Genomic DNA, 27,746 nt, shown 5'->3' on the forward strand with positions numbered 1-27,746 from the left:
TCTGTGAGAAAAATAATTTCTAGGATGTGAAACTAAATCCATGATTCTTCTTGCTCCTACTATCTCCCTAAGCAGAAAATTTAAGGGAATAAACACATTCAGTAAGCATCAACATACTAGTCACAACATATTCAATGAATTGTTCTACTACACTCCTATGTGTCAGAAGCACATTGTCCCTGTGAACACTGCACACACTGTATTGAAAAGTACTGAAATAAAATAATTCCACGAACACAAAGAAGAGGCTTTTGTAGCCTGCAACAAACAGGGAAACAAACACCGAAGAAGACCCAAGATCCAGAGAAGTCTTTATTCAGAATGACCCAGTCTTTATTCAAAAGGAAAAGCACTCTTTTCTCCGATTAACTTTGGGCTTCCAAGACTGTCGTCAGCAGCTCTTATACACAAGGACCAGTGTCTCAGCAGCTTCTTGCTCTTCTCCTGACAAAGGACTCTAGACCTTGTGTGTAAGAGCTGTGGATATGGTTGTTACAGCCTATCCTCTCTTCCCCCCCCCCCCCCCCCCACTATAGTGCTACTAGAGGCACATAGCACTGTACACATTATATGCAGGTACTTTACCTGTCCCTAGAGGGCTCACAATCTAAGTTTTTGTACCTGGGGCAATGGAGGGTTAAGTGACTTGCCCAAGGTCACAAGGAGCTTCAGTGGGAATCAAACCCAGGTTGCCAAGATCAAAGCCCACTGCACTAACCATTAGGCCACTCCTCCATTCCTGCTGACAAAGTTAATCAGGGGAAGAAATGCTTTTGTCCCTAGTTAGTGTTTTACAAAATACCCCTGATGCAGCCTAGTAGGCGAAATGTGGCCACTTCGATTCCTTTTGAATAAAGATTGTTTGGGTCTTTCTCAATAAATAGTTCTCTGGACCTTGGGTCTGCTTCGGTATTTATGCACAGGATGTCCTTCTACATATTGGTCAGTTCAGATTTTTCATACATGTCAGAATTATGCTCTGACTTTTTACTTTCTGGTTGTTTAGGGTGATGAACTTCAATACATAGCACATAGGCGAAAGTTCCAATGGCTGCTCCAACCATAGGTGCCACAACAGGAACCCACCACCAGCTATTTCCAGCTCTGTAAGAAAAGACAGTCATTTGTAGGATTAGCAATATTGGGAATGTTACCAATATAAACTCAGAGAGAGGCACAGATTGAGTAGACCTTACCAGTAGAATTAAATTACCACATAATGACAGGCAGATGCTAACCAGGTTAATCTTTGTGTAGACTATCTAGATAATATATGAACATCAAGCTACTTTATAATATGCCACTGCCCATGAGTATCCTATATAATAAAACGCACCTCCAACATTCTGAAGCTGACTGCATGGCTGAGGCATTCCTGCTCTCTCTATCCATCTCCTGAATTGACATCACGTACTTCCGGGTTCGTCACAAGCAGAAGTGACCAACCACACGAGGTTTCTCAGCTTCAGAATGTTGGAGGTGCATTCTATTAAATAGGATTGGTCAGTTCCTTGAAGCACAGCCAGAGCTCAGCGTCCTGCACAGTAACGTTCAGACACCAAAGCGAGAGAGAGAGAGAGAGAGAGAGAGAGGAGGGGCCTGACACCAGAGAGAGGGAGAGAGGGGGGGGGCTGACACCGGGGGGGGGGGGGAGGTATCTCTGTCACACACACACTGTCTCACACACTCTCTCACACAGTCAATGTCTTTCTCTCTCTCACTCTCACACACTCCAGCTTATAATCGAACGAGAATAACGCCCAAGTTCCGACCTAAATCGGGAGATGGGCGTTCTTCTCACAAAAACAAATAAAGCGGTATAATCGAAAGCCGAACTTTGGACGCTTTCAACTGCACTCCGTCGCGGATGCGGACAAAGTTGACGGGGGCGTATCGAAGGCGTGTCGAAGGCGGAACTGGGGCGTGGTTATCGGGCGAACAGAGATGGGCGCCCTTCGCCGATAATGGAACAGTTTTGAGCTAGAATTTAGGACACTTTTCCTGGACCCTGTTTTTTCACGAATAAGGCCCCCAAAAGTGCCCTAAATGACCAGATGACCCCCAGAGGGAATCGGGGATGACCTCCCCTGACTCCCCCAGTGGTCAGTAACCCCCTCCCACCACAACAAATGATGTTTCACAACTTTTTACTTTCACCCTCAAATGTCATACCCTCCTCCCAAGCAGCAGTATGCAGGTCCCTGGAGCAGTTGTTAGGGGGTGCAGTGGACGTCAGGCAGGTGGACCCAGGCCCATCCCCCCCCTACCTGTTACAATTGTGCTGCTTAATGCTACTAGTCGTCCAACCCCCCCAAACCCACTGTACCCACATGTAGGTGCCCCCCTTCACCTCTTAGGGCTATAGTAATGATGTAGACTTGTGGGCAGTGGGTTTTGAGGGGGATTTGGGGGGCTCAACACCCAAGGGAAGGGTGCTATGCACCTGGGAGCTCTTTTACCTTTTATTTGGTTTTTGTAAAAGTGCCCCCTAGGGTGCCCGGTTGGTGTCCTGGCATGTGAGGGGGACCAGTGCACTATGAATCCTGGCCCCTCCCACGAACAAATGCCTTGGATTTATTCGTTTTTGAGCTGGGCGATTTCATATTCCATTATCGCTGAAAAGCAAAAACGCCCAGCTCACACCTTGACGAATAAAACATGGGCGTCTTTTTCTTTTAAAAAATACGATCCGCCCCGCCCCTTCACGGACCCGTTCTCGGAGATAAACGCCCATGGAGATAGGCGTTTCTGTTCCATTATGCCCCTCACTGTCTCTCACACACTCTATGTCTCACACTGTATCACATTCACTCTCTATGTGTCACACAGTCACTCACACACTCTTTTGGTCTCATACACTCAGTCTCACAGAGAGTCTGTGTCTCACATACATTCTCTCTCTCGCACACACTGTATCTGTGTGAAATACACACTCTCTCTCTCTCTCTCTCTCTCTCTCACACTGTGTCTCACATACGCACTTGCACACACTCTCATTCTCAAACACACACTCTCTCTCTCACAGACACACTCGCACCCAGACTCACTCTCTCTCTCTCACACACACACTCGCACATTCACTCTCTCTCTCACACACAGTCACTCTCACATACACTATCTCAAACATACACACTCCGAGGAAAACCTTGCTAGCGCCCGTTTCATTTGTGTCAAAAACGGGCCTTTTTTACTAGTATGTATGATAAACTAAGCAATCCATCAGACTCCTCCTTAATGAACATTAGAGCTGGTGAAGACCAATAATATATCTAGTCTTTTAGTTCATCACTGGCTGGAAGTCTGACACTCTGGTACATATTTTCTGTGGAGAGTTATTAATCATATTACATTTTCATCTACATGGAGGAGATCAGGACAACCAGTTAAATTATTGTGTATGATATTGGATTTATATGTTGCCTTCTGAAATCCTGACTGGGTTAAATGATGAACCAGATGGTTGACTTTAATTTAATGAGTTTTGATTGGTTGATATCTCTCATGTGACTGTTTATTTAAGATGCTAAGCTGCCATTTTGTTTGAGCACAGCTGAGTGGAAGAATGATCGCCAGTGGTTTATGTGTGAACTTTGATGCACAGTGAATGTGAATTGAAGCTACTGCTTTTCCCTGATGCAGGGTTGATCCTGAAACAGGATTGTTTCAGAGATTGGCTGGCACTGATGAGCTTTACAGTGAAGTGATCCTTAAGGATCCAGCAGTGTGAAATTATCTTGTTGGAAGGGCTTATATTGAGAGAAATATTCTTTCCAATACTGAGTAGAGAGGTGTGGTAGCCGTGTTAGTCCACTTTTAAAGGTAATCAATAGAAATCAAACAAAATAAAACATGGAAAAGAAATGCTTTGATGTTCCCATGCATACCTCCTACCCACCCCCCCCCCCCCCCCACCCTGTTAGACTATCAATGAAATGCTTGGATGTTTTACTTATATATACTGTCATCTACCACATTTGCTTATTTCCGATCTGACGAAGAAGGGCAACCTTGGAAAGCTAATCAAGAAATGTATCAAGTTATGTCCAATAAAAAAGGTATTATCTTATTTTCTTTTCCATGTTTTATTTTGTTTGATTTCTATTGATTACCTTTGCAATACTGTATTTATATGTATATTAATTTGAATGTTGTACTAATAAATGATAATTGAGAGCATATTTTGCATAGCTCATTTGATCATTTCCATTTTTGCTTCTCTGCCAGTGGTCCTTATATTAATAGGTTTTTTACTGGATAGTGTCTATGAGTATTATTTTGATTTTCTGTATTCAGCCTTTATCAAATAAGCATAAAATATTTGCTCTATTGGAGATACCACCCATTGGCACCCTGTTATAGAAATGAAGGACTTTCAGAGTTCTGTACCCACAGCACTTCAGTTTACTGTGGCTGTGCTCATGAAGCATTATCTAAGCACAAATTACCACTATGATAATGTGTTTTGAGTTTTTGTTAAACAGATACTGTTAGTAAGAAACAGTGACATTAAGAAATACATCTCTTTGCAGACTTAAGAAGAACTTTGGACCAGTTTGGGATATATGTGAATCAGGTATAATTTGCTCCTATGCCTTGGCGTTCTGCTCTAAATCTGGAGCACCTGGAATAAAATCAATGAGGAAAAGGAAGAAAGGGAGCTACCCCCCCCCCCACCTTGCTCACTGAGTACCTGCACCTTTTCTGCTAGAAAAAACACACTGCATCTCCTAAACCCTAGTGTAAATGCTTGCAGAGAACTAATGGCTGTTGAGTGTGTTAATGACACTACACTGTGACATCACAACTAAATACTGTGAGCAGCCTGACCTTCCCATGCCCCTCCCATGGCTATCCCCCTTTTGCAGCTGTGCATGAGAGAAGTTAAGTGCTTAGATTACAGAATAGGGGCATGAATAAGTTACATTCGCAACTGCTAATTAGTGCTTGTTAAGGCCAATTATTTGTACATATCTCTAATTGCGTGCCAATTTAGTGCCAATTAACTAATTATTGGATCTTTTACTAAGCCTTGGCAAAAAGTGGCCTGCAGCAGTGCAAGCGCATCTTACAGGCATGTGCTGGGCCAGTTTTTGCTGCATCCTGGAAAAAGGGCCTTTTTTTAAGGGGCTGAAAAATGGACGTGTAGCAAAATAAAAAGCAGCGTGCATCCATTTGTGGCCTGAGACCTTACCGCCACCCAGTGACTTAGCAGTAAGGTCTCACGTGCTACCTGGGTGGTAGGCATGCAATGCACGCCCACTGATGTTTACCGCTGAGTAAGTGCCAGACAGTAGAAAATATTTTCTACTGTGTGTTTTTGGTGCATGCCAAATTCCGAATTACCGCCTGGGGCACGCAGTAGCCCAGCAGTAATGCTGATCTGGCTCATGCTGGGCACACGTAGGCCCTTACGCACCTTTGTAAAAGGGCCCCTCTCTTATGCATGTAACTGGCCTTATTCTATAACTGCACCTGCAACTGATCACCTAACTTTAGGCACCAGTTATATAATTTGGGGGACTGAGTGTTAATTTTTTCATCTAACAGGCAGTAAGTGGAAAATTTTACCACACAAATTAGTAAGCAAGTCCCTTAGTTGTCTTGTGAACATTAATATTCTGGCACATGCATTATAACACTGAATTTAATTACAATCACAGTTCAGTTTGGTTGTGAAATCTCTGCAGTATATTTTTTCCTTTCAGCAAGAACCAGTGACACAAACGGTAACAAAATATCAGCGGGGACATTCTGTTCTGTTCTTTTCTGTTAATATAAAGTGGTGTATAAGGCTGTAAATCTCTTGACTTGATTCTAAACTACACTCTTGTCTTCCTCCTTTGATAAGAATAATTAATACTCACGTGAATACATCAAGTCCCCATCCTGCTGCTGCTGAGAAGAGTCTTGGCCCTAGATCCCTGGCTGGGTTTATGGCACAGCTTGCGTTTAGCCCCATAGAAAAGCTTAGAACCATAATGAGGAGACCAACTGCAATTGGTTCCAACCCTTTGGGTGCGCCTATATTTTTGTTATCAAAAATAGCAAAAATAACGATCACTAGCAGAGCCGTTCCCATTACCTGCGCAAGAGAAAAATACGTAGACATTAATCTCAGCACAGTTCTTAGAATAAGTAGTACATTTATTTACTCTACTGTTATTGGGTAAAAAGCAAGTTCATACTATATCCCTAGATCTGTTTGTCATCCAGGCTATCACTGAATTCATGCTCAACTAGGAGATAGACAACAGCCTAGTCACTCAAACTAAAGCAGAGGAAGATTAGTTTCATGAACAAAATGTTAATTTTTCTGACTCTGCCTGATATGTAGGAGGAGAGTTATGAGAACTCTTTCCGTGGTTTCTTGTGTGTGTGTTTTTTTAAATCCTTGCATTTCTGTTGTAAAATTAAGGGAAAGGGAAATGGGACTTGATATACCACCTTTCTGAGGTTTTTTGCAACTACATTCAAAGCGGTTTACATGTATTCAGGTATTTATTTTGTACCAGGGGCAATGGAAGGTTAAGTGACTTGCCCAGAGTCACAAGGAGCTGCAGTGGGAATTAAACTCAGTTCCCCAGGATCAAAGTCCACTGCACTAACCACTAGGCTAAATTTTCTGACTATTTGCCTTCACCCACTTGCCCCACTGATTGTTTCTCTTATATAGAAATGTGGAGGGGATTCTGCAATAGGGTTGCCTGGTAGGAGCCTATTCTAAAAAGGATCATAGATGCCTACTTTCCTTTGTTGAACACTAGTGTAACCATTTACATATATGCAGAACAGGTCTAAGCACTTATGCCAACCATAGAACTGGTGTAAGTATACCCAAATATCAGAGATCCATGCCATGTACCAATTTCAGAAGGGCATAGTATGGGGGTGGATAAAGTATGGTTTGGGTGGGTCTCAACATCAGCTTTTACATCAGTCTCGAGGCATACACAAATGTCATTTTGTAGGGGCAGGTTCAGAGGCTAAAGGCATCTCCAATACAGCATCACTCCCCGCTCCTGACTGCCCTGAAGCTTCCTCCCCCATGCAAGTCCAACACCATCAGACCCCCCAATAAGGCCCCCAAATTAGAAAATGAAGCAAAACAAGTGGGTTTCTGCCAGGTACTTGTCACCTGGATTGGCCACTGCTGGAAGCAGGATACTGGACTAGATGGAACGTTGGTCTGACCCAGTATGGCTATTCTTATGTTCTAAGTGTCAAATACATACTGTAAGTACAGAGTAAAATTCAACGGAACCATTTACTGATCAAAACCAGACACATAAATGGTTAAGGAGATGAACTGAAAACTAAGGATGAGCGATCAATAGTTGCAGCTCAGGATAATAGATTACTGATGAAACAGTTTACAGTAAGCACAGAAAAAACTGGTACAACAGACGGGCAAGACTTCTACGGTCTGTGTCCTGAAAATGGCAGATATAAATCAAGGTAAGGTATAAGTTTATCTTGTTGGGCAGACTAGATGGACCGTGCAGGTCTTTTTCTGCCGTCATCTACTATGTTACTATGTTACTATCTGTAGATTCTGTAAGAAAGAGCTGAAAATGATCACTCATCTCTTAGCCTCCTGTGAAGTTCTAATATCAGAAAATTTTTATACAGAAAGGCACAACAAGGTGGCATGGTGTCATCCACTGGAAACATTACAACATGACTGGTTCATAAAGGCACTGGGATCATGACTATAGGAGAATTAGGGAGAATAAAGAAGCTATGACCACATGGGACATCCCCAATCCAACTGATAAAAAGCTAGATGTGAGGAAACAGGACATAGTGGGAAAACAGAAAATCATGAGAAAGGCATTGATTTGATCATAGAGGTATCAATCTCAAGTGATTACTCTGAACTACACAGAGAGAAAAGATCTTCAGGTATCAAGAAATGCAGTCCAAGACCAAGGACGTGTGGCAGAAAGATACAGAAAGATCTCCCTTTCTTTTGAGTGCCACAGGCTTGATTAAAAAGAATTTCCAAGCACACCTGAATAAATTGCTTATACATGTTACATCTTGCAAACTCCAGAAAGAAGCTCTTTCTGGTACAATGCAAGTACTACAGTGAGCATTAGCAGTAAATTTGAGAGATTGAGATCATACTCCACTGGATTAAGATTCAATATGTCATGTTGAAAATAGGACAAAAAATAAATAAATGTGCATGTCAATATAAGTCCATAAGTACATAAGTATTGCCATACTGGGCAAGACCAAAGGTCTATCAAGCCCAGCATCCTGTTTCCAACAGTGGTCAATCCAGGTCACAAATACCTGGCAAGATCCCAAAAAAGTACAAAACATTTTATACTGCATATCGCAGAAATACTGGATTTTCCCCAAGTCCAATTTAACAATGAAAATCATGAAAAATAATTAGTGGAGAGCCACAAACAAATGATTTAACCAATCGGTGGCCATTTCTAGTCAGTTAAATCATTTTGAATATTGATCAGATCATGTTTAAAAAATGATTCTTTATATATGTTGAATATTTTCTGAGTAATATGTGGCATCTACATGCATAATATATACAGGCAGTTGTTGAGTATTCCATGTCTATTTTATGTTCCACCTTTTTTATGACGTAGAAAACTAATCCATTTGGAGGCAATGGGAGTAATATTTAGCTGGTAGTGGTCAATGTTTTTAAAAACACTAACCTCCTGATTCTATAAAGGTTGCCAATAATGGCATGTGTAAATTTGGGCACAACCCCAATCTACACACACAATTTAATAGAATGAGCCAATTAGTGCCAATAATTGGCTTTTTAGCAAGCAATTATTGGCACTAATTAGATTTAATTGGGGATTATGTGCATAAAGTTAGGTGCAGTGTGAAAAAGAGGGCATAGATATGGATGTTTTGGGGCAGATCGAGTGTGTGGTTTTGAGTTACACGTGTAAATATAGAATAACGGTGCTCCACATGTAAATTTAGGCATGGACATTTGCGCTAGAGAATGACAAAGGAGTGGGCAATCATGGTAAACCACAGTAATCTGCAGTAAAACCGCAGGAATCGGAAAATTTTTCTAAGTTTTAGTGCAAGTGCAAAAAGAGGTTATTTCCCTGCCCCGCAAGAGCGGTAATAACCCCTGCACCCGTGGTACAACAGACGCCTACCTTTTTCCTGTCCTCTCTCCCTTCCTTCCAAGTCCGAAGTTGTTCTCTCTCCCTCCCCCCCTCACCGCCACCGGATCCTGTGTCGCACTCTCCCTCCCTCCTCTGCAATTCCTGTGTAACTCCTCCACATCTCCACTATGCTTCCCTGCAGCCTTTCCAGGGAAAGCAACACCAGACTTTGGGGGGGGGGGGGGGTATGGAGGGAAAGCAACACCAGATTTTGTGAAGGGGGAGAGGGAGGGAAAGCGACAACAGACTTTGGAGGGAAGGAAGAAGGGGGGGAGGGAAAGTGACACAACCTTGCAAGGGGGAAGAGGGAGGAAGGAAGGACACGGGGTATAGGGCCTTGGAAGCAAGGGAATGAAAGAGAGGCAAGGGGGAAGAAGAGTCAGGTAATGAAAGAGAAACAAGGATGGAGCTGGGGACAGATAGGGTGATGCGATCCAGTGGAGGGTAGATGAGGGCTAATAGGATGGGAATGGGGGCTAAGGAAGTGGGTGAAAGATGGAGAAAAATATGGATTTAGGAGACTGGATATTAAGTGAGAGACTGAGGGAGCAATGGTAAATGCTAGTAGGTAGATTATTATTATTACATTTGTATCCCACATTATCCCACCTTTTTGCAGGCTCAATGTGGCTTACAATTCATCATGGATACTGGAAATAGAAAAGAATGTACATTTGAGAAGTAAAACAGAAACTAAGGTGAGAGAAAGGGGGATAAACACAAATGTGGGGGGGGGGGGGGGGAAGAATGGACATGAAATGAAATGAAAGGTCACTGCCAGACAGATGTAGAGAAGGAAAGGAAGAAGCCAACGTGGAAAAGAATTTAGAGAAGACTGACATGTGGAAAGTCGAAAAGAGACTGGGACCAGCCCAATTAGAAAAATAAAGTGATCGGACAACAAAGTTAGAAAAGAAATATTTTTATTTAATACTTTTTAAGGACTGAGATGTGCCCGCTTTGTGAAATGTACATCTTTTCTATTTTTGTATTTTGCAGAGTGCAGGAGAAAATAAATTTCAGTTTCCTTTTTACCAGTGTTTACTTGGCTTTCTTGAGGGGGATCTCTATTTCAGTTTTTCTGTGGTTCCCTGTTTTGTATAGTGAGAAAAGAATTAAATGTGCTTGGAGTTGTAGAATGATTAGAAAAATTAGTGCATATTATTGCTTGCTGTGTGAATGAATATCCCATCACTGTTTCATTATTGCTTGCCAGACCAGTTCAGTATTATTACATTTTAAGGGCATTTGTTTTAATTCGTTTATGCAGTCCTTACATGCACATGATTTTGCTTTTTAAACTCAAAGGTAAATGTTAAGGGTGGTTAAACAGTGAGGCTTCTGTGGATAGGGACAGAGTTCGTGGGAACGGGGCAGGGACGGGGGCAGAGTTTGCAGGGATGGGGCGGGGATGGGGACGGGGACAGAGTTTGCGAGGATGGGGCGGGAACAAACTTTGTCCCCGCATCATTCTCTAATTTGCACCATATTTTCATGGTGCAAATGGCAGTGCCTACATTTATGCGTGACCTTTCTGCCTAAGCGTTTAGGGCCTGATTCTATATATGGTGCCTAAAATTAATGTATGTTAAGCAATCACACCTATGCATATTCTAAATACTGCATGTAAATGGATGCACATATTTACAAAATGTTTAGGCATAGCTCATGTGACTAAATCTATACATGCCCATATATGCCAATGAAAAGCTGGAGTAAATCCCTGTGCATAGATTTACATGCTCTGGCTCATATTTTATAACAAAGTATGTAGATTTTGGAGCACCCACAAAATACCTATAACCACACCCTTTTTTACCTGCACGTGTTAGAATTTACGCACAATACATTACAGAATATGCTTAGCAATGTACGCACTTAAATTCTAATTTTTGCCAATTAGTGCTCGTTATTGCTTGTTAATGTTTTTATTTATTTATTTGTTACATTTGTATCCCACATTGTCCCACCTTTTGCAGGCTCAATGTGGCTAACATATAACCGTTAGCGGTGATAGCCGATTACAGTTTGAACAAATACATAGTATGAATGAATACAAAGTGATATTGTGCTATAATGAGGTATATGTATGGTAGGAAACAGTTGGGGGGAACTTAGAGAGGGAAAGGGGGAAATAGAGTCAGGTAATGTCTGTTTCAGTCTTTGGTTATGTTGTGTCACAAGTGACCGGTATTTTTATGTTGGGTCAGTGGGGTATGATTAAAACAATTAATCTACATGGGTAGTTATAGATTACACCTAGATTTATGCACAGAACCGCGTGTAACTCTAGATGTGCTATATAGAGTTGGGGGTTATTCTCTAAACCACACCAAACTTTAGGCATGGCTTATAGAATACCGCTTAAGCATTTTTTTGTGTTGATTTTTTAATCACCATATATAAAATCTAGCCCTAACTGTGGCCAGCTAAATGAGCCCCAAATATTCAGTGCCAAGCCATGTGTGGACCCCGGCACTGAACATCTGGTGATAATTTTCCTGCTGCTAGCCACAAGAAGTATTCTACACATGTATACTGGCATATATATGAAAAGTTCCTTATAAAATTACCCCCACAGTACCCAATTCCTTGTAGCGTTACTCAAGTAAAGCTGTCCCTATGTTGATCTATCTCTCTAATAAGCCACCTGGGTCCACTCTTCCATATCAAAGCTTACTGATTTAACTCAGTGCTTCTTGTTTTTTTGGCCATGAGTCATGTCTGTCTTGCTTGACTGTACTGTAAACGTCCTGTGATCATAGTCAAAGAAAAGAAAAATATATGATTTATAGATATGGCAATACTGGGTGATAGTAGAATTGATGAAAAACAGCTGGAAAAATACAGAGGTTCACAAAATTGATGGTAATATTATTGGTTATAAGTACTACTGGTACAATACCAATTGGACTCCCAAAGTATTTGGAAATTTTAAATTGAATAGACATAGCTCTGTCAATTTTGCATAAAGTACCCTACGTGGAACAGCATATATTTTGCACTGATATCTCTATGATTCCCATAGAGTCCTTGGGTAGGACCCAGATTACTAGAGTTCAAAACCCAGTCAACATTAGCTGTGATGTCCCATGCATTAAGACATAATACAAATTAAAATAAGAATATTGTGATTGTATTCACGCAGGTCCAACTTATGCCAAACCTTTTTGTGGTTTCATCTGAAAATGAGAAATATATTATTTCTGATATCCTCCGTATATTTTTTTCATTCAGTTTAGATTTTGCCTTTCTAAAATTATTTTCATGGTGAAGGTTTTGCCTTTTTTTATTATTCTCATGGTGAATATCACATTTCTAAGACACTTTTGATCTAGAATAAACATGAAATCCTGTGTGTTTTTCTTAGCATCAAGTTAGGAAGTATTGTTTGGAACAGACTGTTTTGTAAACTGGTAACATGCAGCTGGGTTTGGATTTTGGCATTATTACATTTCTAACATGCTAGGAAGTCACTTTGTTGTACTTTTGTGGAGAAATAATTAATTGCATTTGTATTCTCTTTCAAGTTTATGCTCCAAAATCTACATGCATATGGTAACTGCTATCCTGTAGTTCTTTCATTAGTAATCATCCAAACAGATTCAAAATACTACAAAATATTTTTAATTTGTTGAAAACATTTACAGCACAATATTCAAAAAGGTTCATACATTTAGAAGCGGCTGTCAAACATATAAACACTCTATGGACTAGATTGTATATATCCAAGAAAACACAAAGGCAGACGATCTGCAAACTCCAAGATGGAAAATAAACGAAGCAGATCGTTGAAAGGCAAAATGTATTTTATTATATATATATAAAATATATATTTGTAAAAACAGCCCGACACAGGCCGTGTTTCACCCAACAGGGCTGCTTCAGGGGCTACACAATAATCTTTTATTGTTGAAGTATAATGGATATACAGTATATTGATGAAAGCGACTGAAACAAAATGTGCAGAAGATCACCTTGATTATATCTTGAAAAAACAGCTCAATCAGAAATGCCAAAAAAGAATATTGACATGAAGTCAATCGGACAGCCTCATGTCAATATTCTTTTTTGGCATTTCTGATTGAGCTGTTTTTTCAAGATATAAAATACATTTTGTCTTTCAATGATCTGCTTCGTTTATTTTCCATCCTAGATTGTATATGTGGCATCAAAAAAAGCAGCGCCAAAAAGGCGCTATTCCAGTGGCTCCCAAACCTGGTCCTGGAGGCACCCCAGCCAGTCAGGTTTTCAGGATATCCACAATGAATATTCATGAGACAGATTTACATGCACTGCCTCCTTGGTATGCAAATCTTTCTCAAGAATATTCATTGTGGATATCCTGAAAACCTGACTGGCTGGGGTGCCTCCAGGCCCAGGTTTGGGAACCATTGCTCTATTCTATAAGCTGCACTTAGAGTTAGGCGTGATTCATAGAATAGAGCTTATGTCTGGGAATAGCGCCTAACTTTAGACATGTGCAAGTGTACATGTCTACATTAGGTGTGTATCCCCATTTTTCTATAACAGCATGCATTAATTTTAGGAATGCCCCCATGACGTCCCATTTCCACACTTCCTTTTTCAAATTGCACATAAGTTTAGGTGCAGATCTCGCATGTAAATTGTGGGCCCTGTTTACTAAGGTGCACTAGCATTTTTAGTGTGTGCTACAAATTAGTGCGTGCTAAATGCTAGAGACTCCCCTATATTCCTATGGGTGTCTCTAGCATTTAGCACATGCTAATCATTAACATGTGCTAAATACACTAGTGCGCCTCTACAGCAGCTTAGTAAACAGGGTCCTATGTGCGTAAAGTTCAATGAACTTTAATTAGTACTAATAATTGTTAAAAAGTCAATTATTGGAACTAATTAGCTTGTTATTTAATTAAATTGCATGTACAATATGGTTGCATACCCAAATTTATGCACACAATGTTTAGCACCTTTTACAGAATTAGGGAATATATGTGAATTTTCAATAGCACCAGGGGGTAATTTTATAAGGATATGCCTGGTTTTAGGCAGCAAGAAGGCATGTAAATGGTGGTGTTTTAGTCATTTGCATACATATGTGGCCATTCATGTGCACAAATGAACTCTTAGGGGTAGATTCAGTAAATGGCGCCTAATGATAGGTAATCACCAATAACTGAAGAGCAAAGTAGTAATAACTCCGCATAAATAAAAAAATCCAAATTTCTTTGCCCCTAGAACTGTTAGACCATTGGAAAGGATTAACAATTTAAATAAACAGAAGCCTCAACCATCCCGAGGAAAGTCATAGACTTTTTAACAAACCGCAATGGGGATTCTATCACAGGCTTCAATCCCTCTGATAAAATAATGGTTGGAAACAACTCCCTATCAAAAATATATGTTAAGAGAGGAAAAAAAGCAGCATTGAAAAAACCAGCACAGACTCAAACTCTTGAAAGCCAATTATCTACTTTCAGTTCTATATTAGTTCCAAACATTACATTTCCTTGAAAAAAGCCAAAAACGGGACTCAACAAGTACTCATGCAAGTTTCCTCCTCCTGATGCAGCTTTTGCGAAACAAGTGGGCCCCTTGTCAGGGTTATTGAATTTGAGCCTGGAGAGATGGGATGTCATAAAAGTTGGCAAGATTCTGCAAGCAATGTGAAAAAGCTGTTACAGGCAAAGCTAAGCACTTGTTGAGTCCCGTTTTGACTTTTTTCAAGGAACTGTAATGTTTGTGACTCATATGGAACTGAATTACTTAGAGACATTGGTTTGTAGGAGTTTGAGTCTGTGCTGCTTTTTTCAATGATGTTTATTTTTTCTCCCTTAAAATACATTTTTGATAGAGAGTTATACCCTGTGCTTTCCCACTCATGGCAGGCTCAATGTGGCTTACATATTATATACAGGTACTTATTTGTACCTGGGGCAATGGAGGGTTAAGTGACTTGCCCAGAGTCACAAGGAGCTGCCTGTGCCTGAAGTGGGAATTGAACTCAGTGCCCCAGGACCAGAGTCCACCACCCTAACCACTAGGCCACTCCTCCACTTTTACTATGTATGGTGCTGTTAAGGTTTCTACATAGGCTCTGAGAAACTTCGTTGTAGGGTTTAATGTTACTTCAAAGATGGGCAGATGATCGAAAGCCCTATGCTGTTCCAAACAGAGCTCTAAAAGTAGCGCTGGAACAGCGTGGGGCTTTACTGCCCCTATAATCAGGGATAATAGCATGCAAATTTAAGCACGCTATTCTCTCTGATCATAGGGTAGAAGTGCAGGAGGCCTGTGACTAAGCATGCACTCAGGCACAACCCTCCCGCACTTGTTTGACAGGCCTCTAGTGCCTGCGTTTGCTTCTGATCATCGGCCCATTATTTTATTAATACAGCTTAATAAGGTATTTTATATTTCTTATAAAGTAAATTTGAGGGATATGTGCCACTGCAGTAATTATTTTCCAGAATACTGTGATGTGTGTTGAGAGACTGACCAGACTCAAGTCTACTATAATAAGTTATGGGATAATGCAACTTCATTTAAAAATGTCAGTGCTTCAAAGGATTAGTGTGCATGTTGTTCATATTGATGCAGGACAGACTGTTTACTTAGAAATCCTTTATCAAGTGAACTCTAAGGCATTATTTAGGAGTATACCAAGCACTACTCGCACCTATATTTCTAGTGACCCCCCCATGTTAACTTTGGGCCCCCCCCCCCCCCAATGTCAGGTCTGGCTAAGCCCATGGTTTCCATACTTTACATTGAATGAAAACTAGATTATGAATCATGTAGAATGTTATAATTATCTAAGTAGTGTCCAGTTGTAAAGTGACCAAACTTTCTGTGATCTTAGCAAAAAGAGGTATTGAAGCTATTGGTCTATAATTAGAAGATAAGGTTGCCGATTGTTTAAGGTCCTTTACTATTGGAATAATTATTATTCCTCCAAGGACTGCTAGAAAAAATGCCCTCAAAGAGCTGCAATTGGATCCAATCAAGTAAATGACCATGGAAAACGTCTGGAGTCAATTGCATAAGAAATGGAGGGCATGAAATAATAGGAGACACTATCAGGCTTATTTTCGAAAGAGAAGGGTGCCCATCTTTCGACCCAATTGCATGCTTATCTTTGGACACCATTTATGGAATCAGGGGGTTATGGAACACTGACTACTTGGAAAGTACACACTGGGACCTGATGGTGCACACTTTTCTGGTGGATATGCACATGGGTGGAGTTTAGGCAAAGTGTGACTGCACATGTATGCAAGTAAATTATTTTTTAAAAAATAAACAAGGGGTAGCAAACGTTCAAATTATCCCCCCCCCCCCCCCCCCCCCCCCAATAACATGAAACATGCAGTTTTCTAACAAGATTGCTAATCCAGACTGTGGGGAGCTATGAAAAAAATCTCACAATTTAAATACATGAGGCCTCAAAACTTAAAGAGCAATGGTCTGACCAAACGTGTCAGTCTATCCTCAAAGGCATTCCCAAATATTATTATTGGCCCCACTAAATTGTCTATCTGTAGAAAAAAGAGCAACAAAAATGGAGAAAAAAGTTGCTAACTAAAAAACTGGAGAAAAATAGCCAAAACCCACACAATCTGTTTTGGGCATCAAAAAACAAAAATATCCACATCAAATCCCCAAAGTTCCAACAAACACCACTTGTAGTTCATGACTTAGATCAAAATAAAGTCTTATAAGTACTTAGCTTCACTGAAGAGGTATCCTTTCTCAATATCAGATCCTCAAATTGCTACTGTTCCAGTGTATAAAGGAATTCTCTTCAAGTGCTGCAGTATATGAACAAATTCTAGCAGTCCAAAACCCTGATGAGGGCCACTTGTTTCATGAACCCTCTGCTTCAGGAGGTGGAAGCAGAGGGTTCGCGAAACAAGTGGTCCTTGTCAGGGTTTTGGACAGCTGGAATTTGTTCATGTACTGCAGCACTTGAAAAGAGTTTCTTTATGCAGTGGAACAGTAGCAATTTGAGGAGCTGATATTTGGGAAAGGATACTTCTTTCAGTGAAGCTAAGTACCAGTGGGACTATAGTTTGATATAAGTCATGAACTATCAATGGTGTGTGTTGGAACTTTGGGGATTTGATGTGGATATATTTGTTTTTTGATGACTAAAACACTGTGTGGGTTTTGGCTATTTTTCTTTGTTTTTTTTAGTTAGCAACGTTTTTCTCTGTTTTTGGAGTTTTGGGTGGGTTTTTTTTTTTGTTGTTGCTCTTTTTCTGGAGATAGATAATTTAGTGGGGCCAATGATAATATCTGGGAACCCCTTTGGGGATAGACTGACACGTTTGGTCAGACCATTGCTCTTTAAGTTTTGAGGCCTCATTTATTTAAATTGTGAGATTTTTCATAGCTCTCCACAGTCTGGGTTAGCTATCTTGTTAGTGAACTGCATGTTTCATGCTTTTTTTTTTTTACAGGTAAATTATAAAATGCTATAATCTTTACAGATTCTAGCTCACAACTAGGCATGGGCATTTACCCGAGCTATAAGGCTGGTATAAAAGAATGTTCCTTAAATGCAAGCACATACTTGTGCTAGTATTCTATAAAGAAAAGTCAGTTTCTACCGTATTTTTTAAAACAAATAGAATAGACTTAAAACAGGTACTGAGGAGTGGCCTAGTGGTTAGAGCACCAGTCTTATAATCCAGAGGTGGCTGGTTCAAATCTCACTGCTACTACTTGTGATCTTGGGCAAGTCACTTAACCCTCCATTGCCTTAGGTACAAACTTAGGTTGTGAGCCCTCCTGAGACAAAGAAATATCCAGAGTACCTGAATGTAATTCACATTGAGCAAAATCTAAATAAATAAACACATTATATGCAGGTACTTTCTCTATCCATAGAGGGTTCACAGTCTCAGTTTCTTTTCTACCAGGGCAATAGAGGGTTAAGTGACTTGCCCAAGACCTCCAGTGGGAATCAAACCCAGGTTGCCAGGATCAAAGCCTGCTGCACTAACTATTAGGCCATTCTTCCACTCTAAAAATTCTTACAGCCTGCCCCGATAATATCTGGTGTGTGCTGGGGTGGAGTGAGTGTGGATTAATCCAAGACAGCTTAAACCTCACAGCTGTATGGATAGCAGATGTTCATAGAGCTGCTGTCCATGTATAGTGCTCACTATCCACATAGGGCCAGATTCTACAAATGGAGTCTAAAATGTAGGCACATCAGAATAACACAGTAAGACGCGGTTTATAGAATAGCGCAAAGGCCGGGAAAACATGTATATTTAGGCGCAGCTATTTATGCCACTGAAAACCTGGCCTAAATATTCGTGCCTAAATGTAGACACGTTCCCCCGAATTCTATAACAACATGTGTAACTTTGAGTGATACCCCGACATGCTTACACTCCTCCCATGGCCACACCCCCTTTTCAGCTAAGTGCATTGGAATTTACACACGCCTCTTTTTAAAATACACCTAAAAAGAAGCACACGCAAATTCCAATTATTGCCAATTAGTGATGCTAATTGGTTGCTGTTGCTCAATTATCATCGCTAATTGGCTTATTACTCGATTGAGTAGCAAGTATAAATTGGCCGTACGCACAATTTAACACATTCTATTCATCGCGCCTTATTTAGAATCTGGCCCATAATGACACTGAATATACATAATCCCCTTGATATTTAAACAGCGTTGTAGAGGTTATCCGGATAATTCTGCTGAAAAGCTGGGTATGGACCACTGAATATTGACCCCAATATATTTAAAAAGTGTGACTAAGGCATTTGAAGATTGACCCATCTGCTTTTATTAATTACTATGAGCAGAAGTGTTATATTATGGGATGCAAGGTTCTTTAGCATAAATACTCTAAGGACTTCTTATTGCCCTGATTGTCGATATGAATTTTACACCATAAATTTCTAGTCAAAGTCTATTCACCATTCTCCTTTCATCTGTATTGATCATCAGAATAAGACTTGAATATAGCAGGCTGGTGCTGAAATGTGACTTAGCAGTAGTCTACATGACTTTAGAAATCCCTGGCCAATGGCATAGAAAAACACAAAGCTACCAGTAGATCAATGGATTATCCACTAGAACAGTGGTCTTCATTAATTTTTAAGCTGGGGCCACTTTGAATTCTAATGAGCTGCAGGAAAGCCATCAAATATCTTCCCATGCAGGACAGTAATACTGTTGACCAGTGTGTGTCAATAACATCCATCCCTACCAGCCCACCTTCAAACTTTACTGGGGGTATCCTCATGGTTGTGAGCATTTTTTGAGAAATGCCTTGTCCTTCAAGCATGTAGCTCTTCCCATCATTCACTTTCCTCTTTCTGTCCTGAGCATAGGTAGAGAGGCAGAGTAGCAGAAAGACATTGGGGGGGGCCACCCTAGAGATGTTTGGGGACTACCATTGGCTCCTGGGCCTTGCATTGAAGAACACTGCACTAGAATAATGTAATTCTAATGAATTATTATGATGCTGAGTTATTACTAGACTTTTTAAAAATATATACTTACTTGGTCTGCAAATCCATTCATGATGGAGAGGTATTCAGAAGGGTATGTGGCGAAGATTTGAGCTGTTGCATTCGGACCAGTGGTCATAAAATTTCCACCTGTGTATGCCATCAGTGCATCTGCAGAAACCCATAACCATTAATTCACTTAGGGGCCCTTTTACTAAGCTATGCATTAACACATGCTTACTGCAGGTTAAGGTGCGCTCAGGTGTCTCACAGTAGTGTTGGCATTTGCGTGCTCCTCCCACGTGCTAAAAAACAAATTTCTTTTTAGTGCTGGGGGTTGTTTGGGAACAGAGAGAAGGCATACCCAGCGCTAATTGGTTAGCACAGCTACATCTCTGCACGCAAACCGATTAGCAAGTGAGCCCTTAATGCCTAGAAAAAAGGTGTAGTTACGGGCTCACATGCTAATGGCGCCGGATGAAGAATTATTTTTTGTTTCTTAAAGCCTTGAAAATTTACCTGCTTACTAGACTGGGTGAGTCTTAATTTTAAACTTAGCTTCTAATATGTCTCTTTGAGGTTTATTTGAACTTTCCTCATGTTCTAATGTTAGTTTCTACAATCTTGTAACTCGCCTTGAATCAAAATGTGAGAACTGGCGAGAGATAAATCCTTGATAACATAACATAACATGGCCATGTGCTAATGGGACAATTAGTGCATCTATAACAGAGAGAGGGGAAGTGAAGCACAAAAAAGCCAAGAAAAAACAAAACAAAAAGCACCAAGGGCCTTCAAAAAAAGGGGAATAAAGTCTTTTATCAAATACGTTTATGAAACAATGCAAAAAAAGACCCGACACGGTCCGTGTTTCGGCGCCCAGCGCCTGCATCAGGGGTCGCAAAAAACAGCTGACAGCATGCTTTTTGTTTTGTTACAATTAGTGTATGACCATTATTATAAAAAGGGAAAATGTGACCAGTTTACAGCCACGCTAAAAGTGGCCTTAGCGCATGGGAAACCCATGTGCTAGTCATATCACAGGCCACTTTTTAGCACAGCTTAGTAAAAGAGTTCCCATAGTACTTGTTTGTAATTCTTTTATATAGAAGTGTAGCATGGCACAGCTTTCTCACAAGAGGATTACTGAAAATTCCTTCTATCATCTTTGAAGTATTATTGTGAGAAGCTGGACTGACAAATTAGTTTATTCTACTCTAAATCTTATGTTTTCCCCGGAGAAGAATGCACTGTGTTTCAAAATAATGGGATACCTTTGTAAGAAATAAATCATTGGGTGTGCAATAATAAAACTTGCCTCACAAATAGGCCAATGATAGATTTATAAAATGATCAGGCAACAAATATGCAGCGTGATAAATATTATCTGCAAATGATGACAAAATTATGATGTCATTATTCTCAGTCATCAACGTGAGTTTTTCACTGGAAGATAAGCTCATAGTGCAATTTCTGAGAGAAATAAAACATTATGGAGGTGTGAACAAATCTAAATAAATAAATTATGGAGCAAAAGAATTCTTACAACGTTTGCTTAAAAACAAAGGTCACTTGGACTGAAGAAGCTTATATGCAAAATCAATATTACCAGCAATTTCAACCAACGCCCCAGTAGAAGTTGACCCCACAGTGCACTCACCTCCGATGCCATTAACTAGGGGTCCTTTTACTAAGGCATGCTAATGGATTTAGGGGCTCTTTTACAATGCTGTGGTAGAGCTACTGTGGCATTGTCGCATGCCAAATCGGGACAACCATCAGGCTACCGCAGAATCTTGGCAGTAGTTTCCACCCCCAGCATGCTCCGTTTCTGGTGCAACAAAAATATTTTTTATTTTTTTTAGCGCTGGGGATTACCTGGCAGTAATCAGGCAGTGCTGTGCGCTGCCCAGTTACTACCGGCTTAGTGTGGAAGCTCTTACCGTAACCAAGAACTCCCCCAGAAATGGCCATGTGCCAATCCTGGGGCTCTTTCACAGAGCACAGTAAGCCCAATGCAGATTTACTGCTAGCTCTTCTAGGACTACCGCCGACCCAACGCGGCTGTCAGCAGTAGTTCCGCCCTGAGCATGTACCATTTCTGGGGGAGAAAGAAAACCCCTGGAAATGGCTTGCGTGGCGATAACCCGACTTGGTAAAAGGGGCCCTTAGTATGTGCTAAATGCATGCAGCCTATAATGGACTTGGCATTTAGCGTGGGCTAAATCCGTTAGTTTGCCTTAGTAAAAGGATCCCTAAGTCAGGAAGACACTTTGCAGATCCACACAAAGACATTTAGAATATGCACATTAAACGATCAGGGCAAATAACAAATTTGGCAAATTTTTGAATGCAAATTGATTTGGAACATAACATTCTTAGCATTCAATTTTATTGTTTTCTTTTATCCACATGATATTTTAAAGTACCTTTATTATGTGATGTTGGCAAAGAATATTTATCTCACCACCTATCTGTTGCATGATCATTTTATAGCTCTAGGGTTATTGTGAACCAAGTTTTATTACTGTACACCCAGCCATTTATTTGTTATATAAAAAGGAGACAATAGGCAGTCCTCTATAAAATATAATTTTATTGTTCCAAAAAAAATGGAGGAGGAGGGGGGCGATGTCCTATTATTTTGAAATACGGTTTAGATTCTGCTTCTTCTTAGGTCACTTCTCCCATTGTCTTGTTTTAATAAATGTTCAGTGGATTCTGTCCTTTGGGTTCACTAGTGAAAATGGTTGTTAGGAAACCTATCACACTACTGCCACCATAGGGCACTTTCAATTTGTCTCACAGGCTCTTGGTTTTTACAGAAGAGTTGCTTTTTGTTTTTATCAGGCCTGTCCATCACTGTGCTCTAGTACCAGGCCAGGCACCGGTGGAGGAGGAAGGAAAGCAGTGAGAATTTTTGCAGTTCTTGCTTTTCCCCTTTCTCGCTAGCTTCACTTTGATAAGAAATTGTTACAGGAACTTGCCTATCAGTGTAGCTGTATATCTTGCATTTTAAAAGCAGTCCTTGTAAACATAACAGATGACGAAAATGGACGAAAATGGTGTTAAAGGGGCGATCAAGGAGGACAAAGCCGTAGCGGAGAAATTAAATGAATTCTTTGCTTCGGTCTTCACCGAGGAGGATTTGGGGGGGACACCGGTGCCGGAAAGAATATTTGAAGCGGGGGAGTCGGAGAAACTAAACAAATTCTCTGTAACCTTGGAGGATGTAATGGGTCAGTTCAGCAAGCTGAAGAGTAGTAAATCACCGGGACCTGATGGTATTCATCCCAGAGTATTAATAGAACTAAAAAATGAACTTGCGGAGCTACTGTTAGAAATATGCAATCTGTCCCTAAAATCGAGTGTAATACCGGAAGACTGGAGGGTAGCCAATGTTACTCCGATTTTTAAGAAAGGTTCCAGAGGAGATCCGGGAAATTATAGACCGGTGAGTCTGACGTCGGTGCCGGGCAAGATGGTGGAGGCTATTATTAAGAATAAAATTGCAGAGCATATACAAAAACATGGACTGATGAGACAAAGTCAGCACGGATTTAGTGAAGGGAAGTCTTGCCTCACCAATCTAATGCATTTTTTTGAGGGGGTAAGTAAACATGTGGACAATGGGGAGCCGGTTGATATTGTATATCTGGATTTTCAGAAGGCGTTTGACAAAGTGCCGCACGAAAGACTCCTGAAGAAATTGCAGAGTCATGGAATCGGAGGTAGGGTATTATTATGGATTAAGAACTGGTTGAAAGATAGGAAGCAGAGAGTAGGATTGCGTGGCCAGTATTCTCAGTGGAGGAGGGTAGTTAGTGGGGTCCCGCAGGGGTCTGTGCTGGGTCCGTTGCTTTTTAATGTATTTATAAATGACCTAGAGATGGGAATAACTAGTGAGGTAATTAAATTCGCCGATGACACAAAATTATTCAGGGTCGTCAAGTCGCAGGAGGAATGTGAACGATTACAGGAGGACCTTGCGAGACTGGGAGAATGGGCATGCAAGTGGCAGATGAAGTTCAATGTTGACAAGTGCAAAGTGATGCATGTGGGTAAGAGGAACCCGAATTATAGCTACGTCTTGCAAGGTTCCGCGTTAGGAGTTACGGATCAAGAAAGGGATCTGGGTGTCGTCGTCGATGATACGCTGAAACCTTCTGCTCAGTGTGCTGCTGCGGCTAGGAAAGCGAATAGAATGTTGGGTGTTATTAAGAAGGGTATGGAGTCCAGGTGTGCGGATGTTATAATGCCGTTGTATCGCTCCATGGTGCGACCGCACCTGGAGTATTGTGTTCAGTACTGGTCTCCGTATCTCAAAAAAGATATAGTAGAATTGGAAAAGGTACAGCGAAGGGCGACGAAAATGATAGTGGGGATGGGACGACTTTCCTATGAAGAGAGGCTGAGAAGGCTAGGGCTTTTCAGCTTGGAGAAGAGACGGCTGAGGGGAGATATGATAGAAGTGTATAAAATAATGAGTGGAATGGATCGGGTGGATGTGAAGCGACTGTTCACGCTATCCAAAAATACTAGGACTAGAGGGCATGAGTTGAAGCTACAGTGTGGTAAATTTAAAACGAATCGGAGAAAATTTTTCTTCACCCAACGTGTAATTAGACTCTGGAATTCATTGCCGGAGAACGTGTTACGGGCGGTTAGCTTGACGGAGTTTAAAAAGGGGTTAGATAGATTCCTAAAGGACAAGTCCATAGACCGCTATTAAATGGACTGGAAAAATTCCTCATTTTTAGGTATAACTTGTCTGGAATGTTTTTACGTTTGGGGAGCGTGCCAGGTGCCCTTGACCTGGATTGGCCACTGTCGGTGACAGGATGCTGGGCTAGATGGACCTTTGGTCTTTCCCCGTATGGCACTACTTATGTACTTATGTACTTATGAAGAGATGGAAGAGAAGAGAAAAAAAAACATAGACACGCTAGCTACACACTAGAGACACCCATTTATTCCTATGGGTGTCTGTAACGTTTAGCACACACTAAAAATGGTAGCACACCCTTAGTTCTGCTTAGTAAACAGGGCCCTTTATGTATATATATAAAAAAAAGGGACTGAGGTAACAATTGCTCTGTTACATGACATCTTAATGATTTAAAAACATAATCAAACCTTTAGAGCTACCACCAGATAAATCCAGCAAGGAAACTGAAAATCCATGAAGTTTTTTAAGTGTCCATTTGAATTTCCATCTCAGTTGAAAACCAGAGCTTAGATCTGGTGCCATGAGCCTTCATTTACCTAGGCAAGTTCCCTCCTGTTTTCCAGCACTTTGGATTCTCTTGGTGCTTTACCTCTTACACTTTTGAGGTTTGCTTGTACTTTTCTGTGGGAGTAGGGCTAGGGATCTTCAGCTTGGAGAAAAGACAGCAAAGACAGCTGAGGGGAGATATGATAGAGGTCTATAAAATAATGAGTGGATTGCAATGGGTAAATGTTAAGTGTCTGTTTACTCTTTCCAAAAATAATAGGACTAGGGGAGTACGCAATGAAGCTACAAAGTAGTACATTTAAAATGAATTGGAGGAAAGTTTTCTTCACTCAATGTGTAATTAAACTCTGGAATTTGTTGCTTGGGAATGTGGTAAAGGTGATTAGCTTAGCAGGGTTTAAAAAAGGTTTGGCTATCTTCCTAAAGGAAAAATCCATAGACTATTATTAAAATGGACTTGGGGAAAATCCACTGCTTATTTCTGGGATAAGCAGCATAAAATGTTTTGTACTTTTTTGGGATCTTACCAGCAGGGCCAGTCTTAGGCAGGGGCAACAGGGGCAGTTGCACGGGGCCCCACACCTTAATGTGCATCCATATTCCAGTAGAGAGAATCAGGCAGCGATTTTCATATCCCATCAGCTGCCGAGCGCAGAGCCTCATCGCCGCTGCATCCTGCCCCCTTTTGATGTCACTTCCTGCTTCCACAAGGGCGGGATGCAGCAGCGAGGAGGATCTGGGCTCATAAGTTGATGGGATATGAAAATCGCTGCTGCTGTCTGTCGCTCTCTATTGAAAGATGGTGGATGCACATCAAGGTATGGGGTGAGGTGGGGTTCCAAGAGCTCTAAACCTCCTTTTAAACTCTGATAAATTATGGCTTATGGTGGCAGGTACGGACTGGGGGAGGCCCCCGCTGAACTGGTCTGCACAGGGCCCCGCAATTGCTATGACTTGCCCTGCTTACCAGGTATTTGTGACCTAGATTAGCCACTGTTGGAAACAGGATGCTGGGCTTGATGGATCTTCAGTCTGTCCCAGTGTGGCAATACTTATGTACTTATTGGTTAGCTCAGTTGGTACAGCAGCAATGTTTGACCATATATATACACACAGGTATGTATTTAAAAATTTAAAATGATTAGATAAACACTGAAATTCATGTTGGATATGTTGGATAATGAGTGTGGCAGACAGCAGTGAAAGAGTTTAGGGCATGATAGCTAGGTTGAAAATCTGTGGTGCCCCTTTCCCTTGGTGCCCTATTGGGCCTTATTCTATAAAGGCTATGCTCCTAAATTACGAGCATACTCTATGCTCCAAAATAGATTATGCTCCCAATTTAGGAGCATAAATTATGCCCATAAATTAGGAGCATAAATTTTAGGAAGTGTAAATTTAGGAGCATAACTTTTATAAAATAAGGCCCATTATGTGCTTATTTTGTTTAATGGTTAATCCAGGATTGCATGCAAAACATGTAACTAACAGTATTCTATAAGTTGTGAGCATCATATGGCAACTCTTCCATTCACCACCCAAAGGTACAGCCCCATTTTATGCAAGATGCACACCAATTTTATAGAATAGCTCCAAGACCTTATGTGTCTATCAGCCAATTAATGCACCAATCCCGAATGTAAGTGCCAGTATTCTAGAAATTTTGGCATGCAACTGGCACCTAACCTTGGGCGTGAATTGCCTTTCACATATTTTCATTAAATAATTTAAGAAAGGGTTTGCAAGTGTTCTTTGAAGCCCTCTAGAGCACGTCATTGACCAGTGTCAATGGTGAGTTCAAATGGATCCATGAATCATTTTATTGTACTGTAGAGACAGAATCCAGGATGGTATTCTGTAAAATCGGAAAATAGCTGCTATCATACCACTAGCACATAAAACCTAGAATAAACTGTATAGACTTGTTAGCCCAGCTCTTCACCTCACACTTTTTTATTCTATTTTGGATGATCTAAAAATTCAAATAAATAAAATTGGCTTTAGGACAATGGTTCTTTAAAAGCTGTATCAGTATTCTGTGCCTTCTCTGCGGTAAAGCTTTCATTTTTATTTATTTATTTATTTGCTACATTTGTATCCCACATTTTCCCACCTTTTTGCAGGCTCAATGTGGCTTACATAATACCGTTAGGTGATCGCCAATTCTGGTATGAACAAAATACAGAGTGAAGTTGTAGTAGGGTAAAGTTCATGTGTGACAAAAACATTTGGGGATCGTAAAGAGGAGGAAGGGCTTAGTTATTTCCAGTATGGTTTTGGTTTTGTTGTGTTGCAGGGTTCAGGCATTTTTCTTCTGAAATATCATGCTTTCACTGTGTGCTGCTGCAAATTTGGCACATTTGCACTGATATTGATTGTAGAGGTGATGACCTGAACAGAGATCCATGGGGGAGGTTTAAAGGAAAAGGTGAGAGATTACACAAATGTACATTCAGGCTGCGGCTGACTTAGGGAAAACACCAATAACCTGAAAACTCTCTGCTTTGTCTGTTAGGAGTGAGTTCAGCATTGGTACCAAAAGTTGGTTTGTATAATATGCTGTAAAAGTATGAGCAGAGATGTAACTAGGTATGTTAGGGCTCCTTTTACTAAGCAGTGGTAAGCCCAATGTGGGCTTAATGCTCGCTATACAGGAAGTACCGCCGGGGGGTTACTGCAGCAGCCCCGCGGTACTTCCCACCCCTTGCGTGCTGTCATTTACGGCGCTACAAGAATGTATTTACTTTTGTAGTGACGGAGTGTACCTGGCAGTAAACGGGCAGTGCTGCATGCTGCCAGGTTAATGTGGGAGCCCTTATCACCACCTCAATGACCGCGTGGCAAGTGCTTTATTTGCTGCACAGTCATTTCCTGCAGGAAGGCCAAAC

The 27,746-nt window shown here is 40.9% G+C and overlaps 1 protein-coding gene across 1 annotated transcript in view; it reads right to left on the reverse strand.

The window, feature by feature from the left end:
- Positions 1–664: 664 nt before the first annotated feature.
- The window catches only part of AQP9 (aquaporin 9), a 109,464-nt gene continuing 82,382 nt past the window's right edge, over positions 665–27,746 (reverse strand). Inside the window, exons 4-6 of the mRNA XM_030188875.1 lie at positions 19,675–19,793; positions 5,865–6,082; positions 665–1,104 (exon numbers count right to left, since the gene is read on the reverse strand). Coding sequence (XP_030044735.1) covers positions 933–1,104; positions 5,865–6,082; positions 19,675–19,793 — 509 coding nt within the window. The 3' untranslated portion in view covers positions 665–932. The remainder of the gene's footprint in view (positions 1,105–5,864; positions 6,083–19,674; positions 19,794–27,746) is intronic.

The sequence above is a fragment of the Microcaecilia unicolor genome, chromosome 1 (genome assembly GCF_901765095.1).
Source record: "Microcaecilia unicolor chromosome 1, aMicUni1.1, whole genome shotgun sequence".
Taxonomy (NCBI): domain Eukaryota; kingdom Metazoa; phylum Chordata; class Amphibia; order Gymnophiona; family Siphonopidae; genus Microcaecilia; species Microcaecilia unicolor.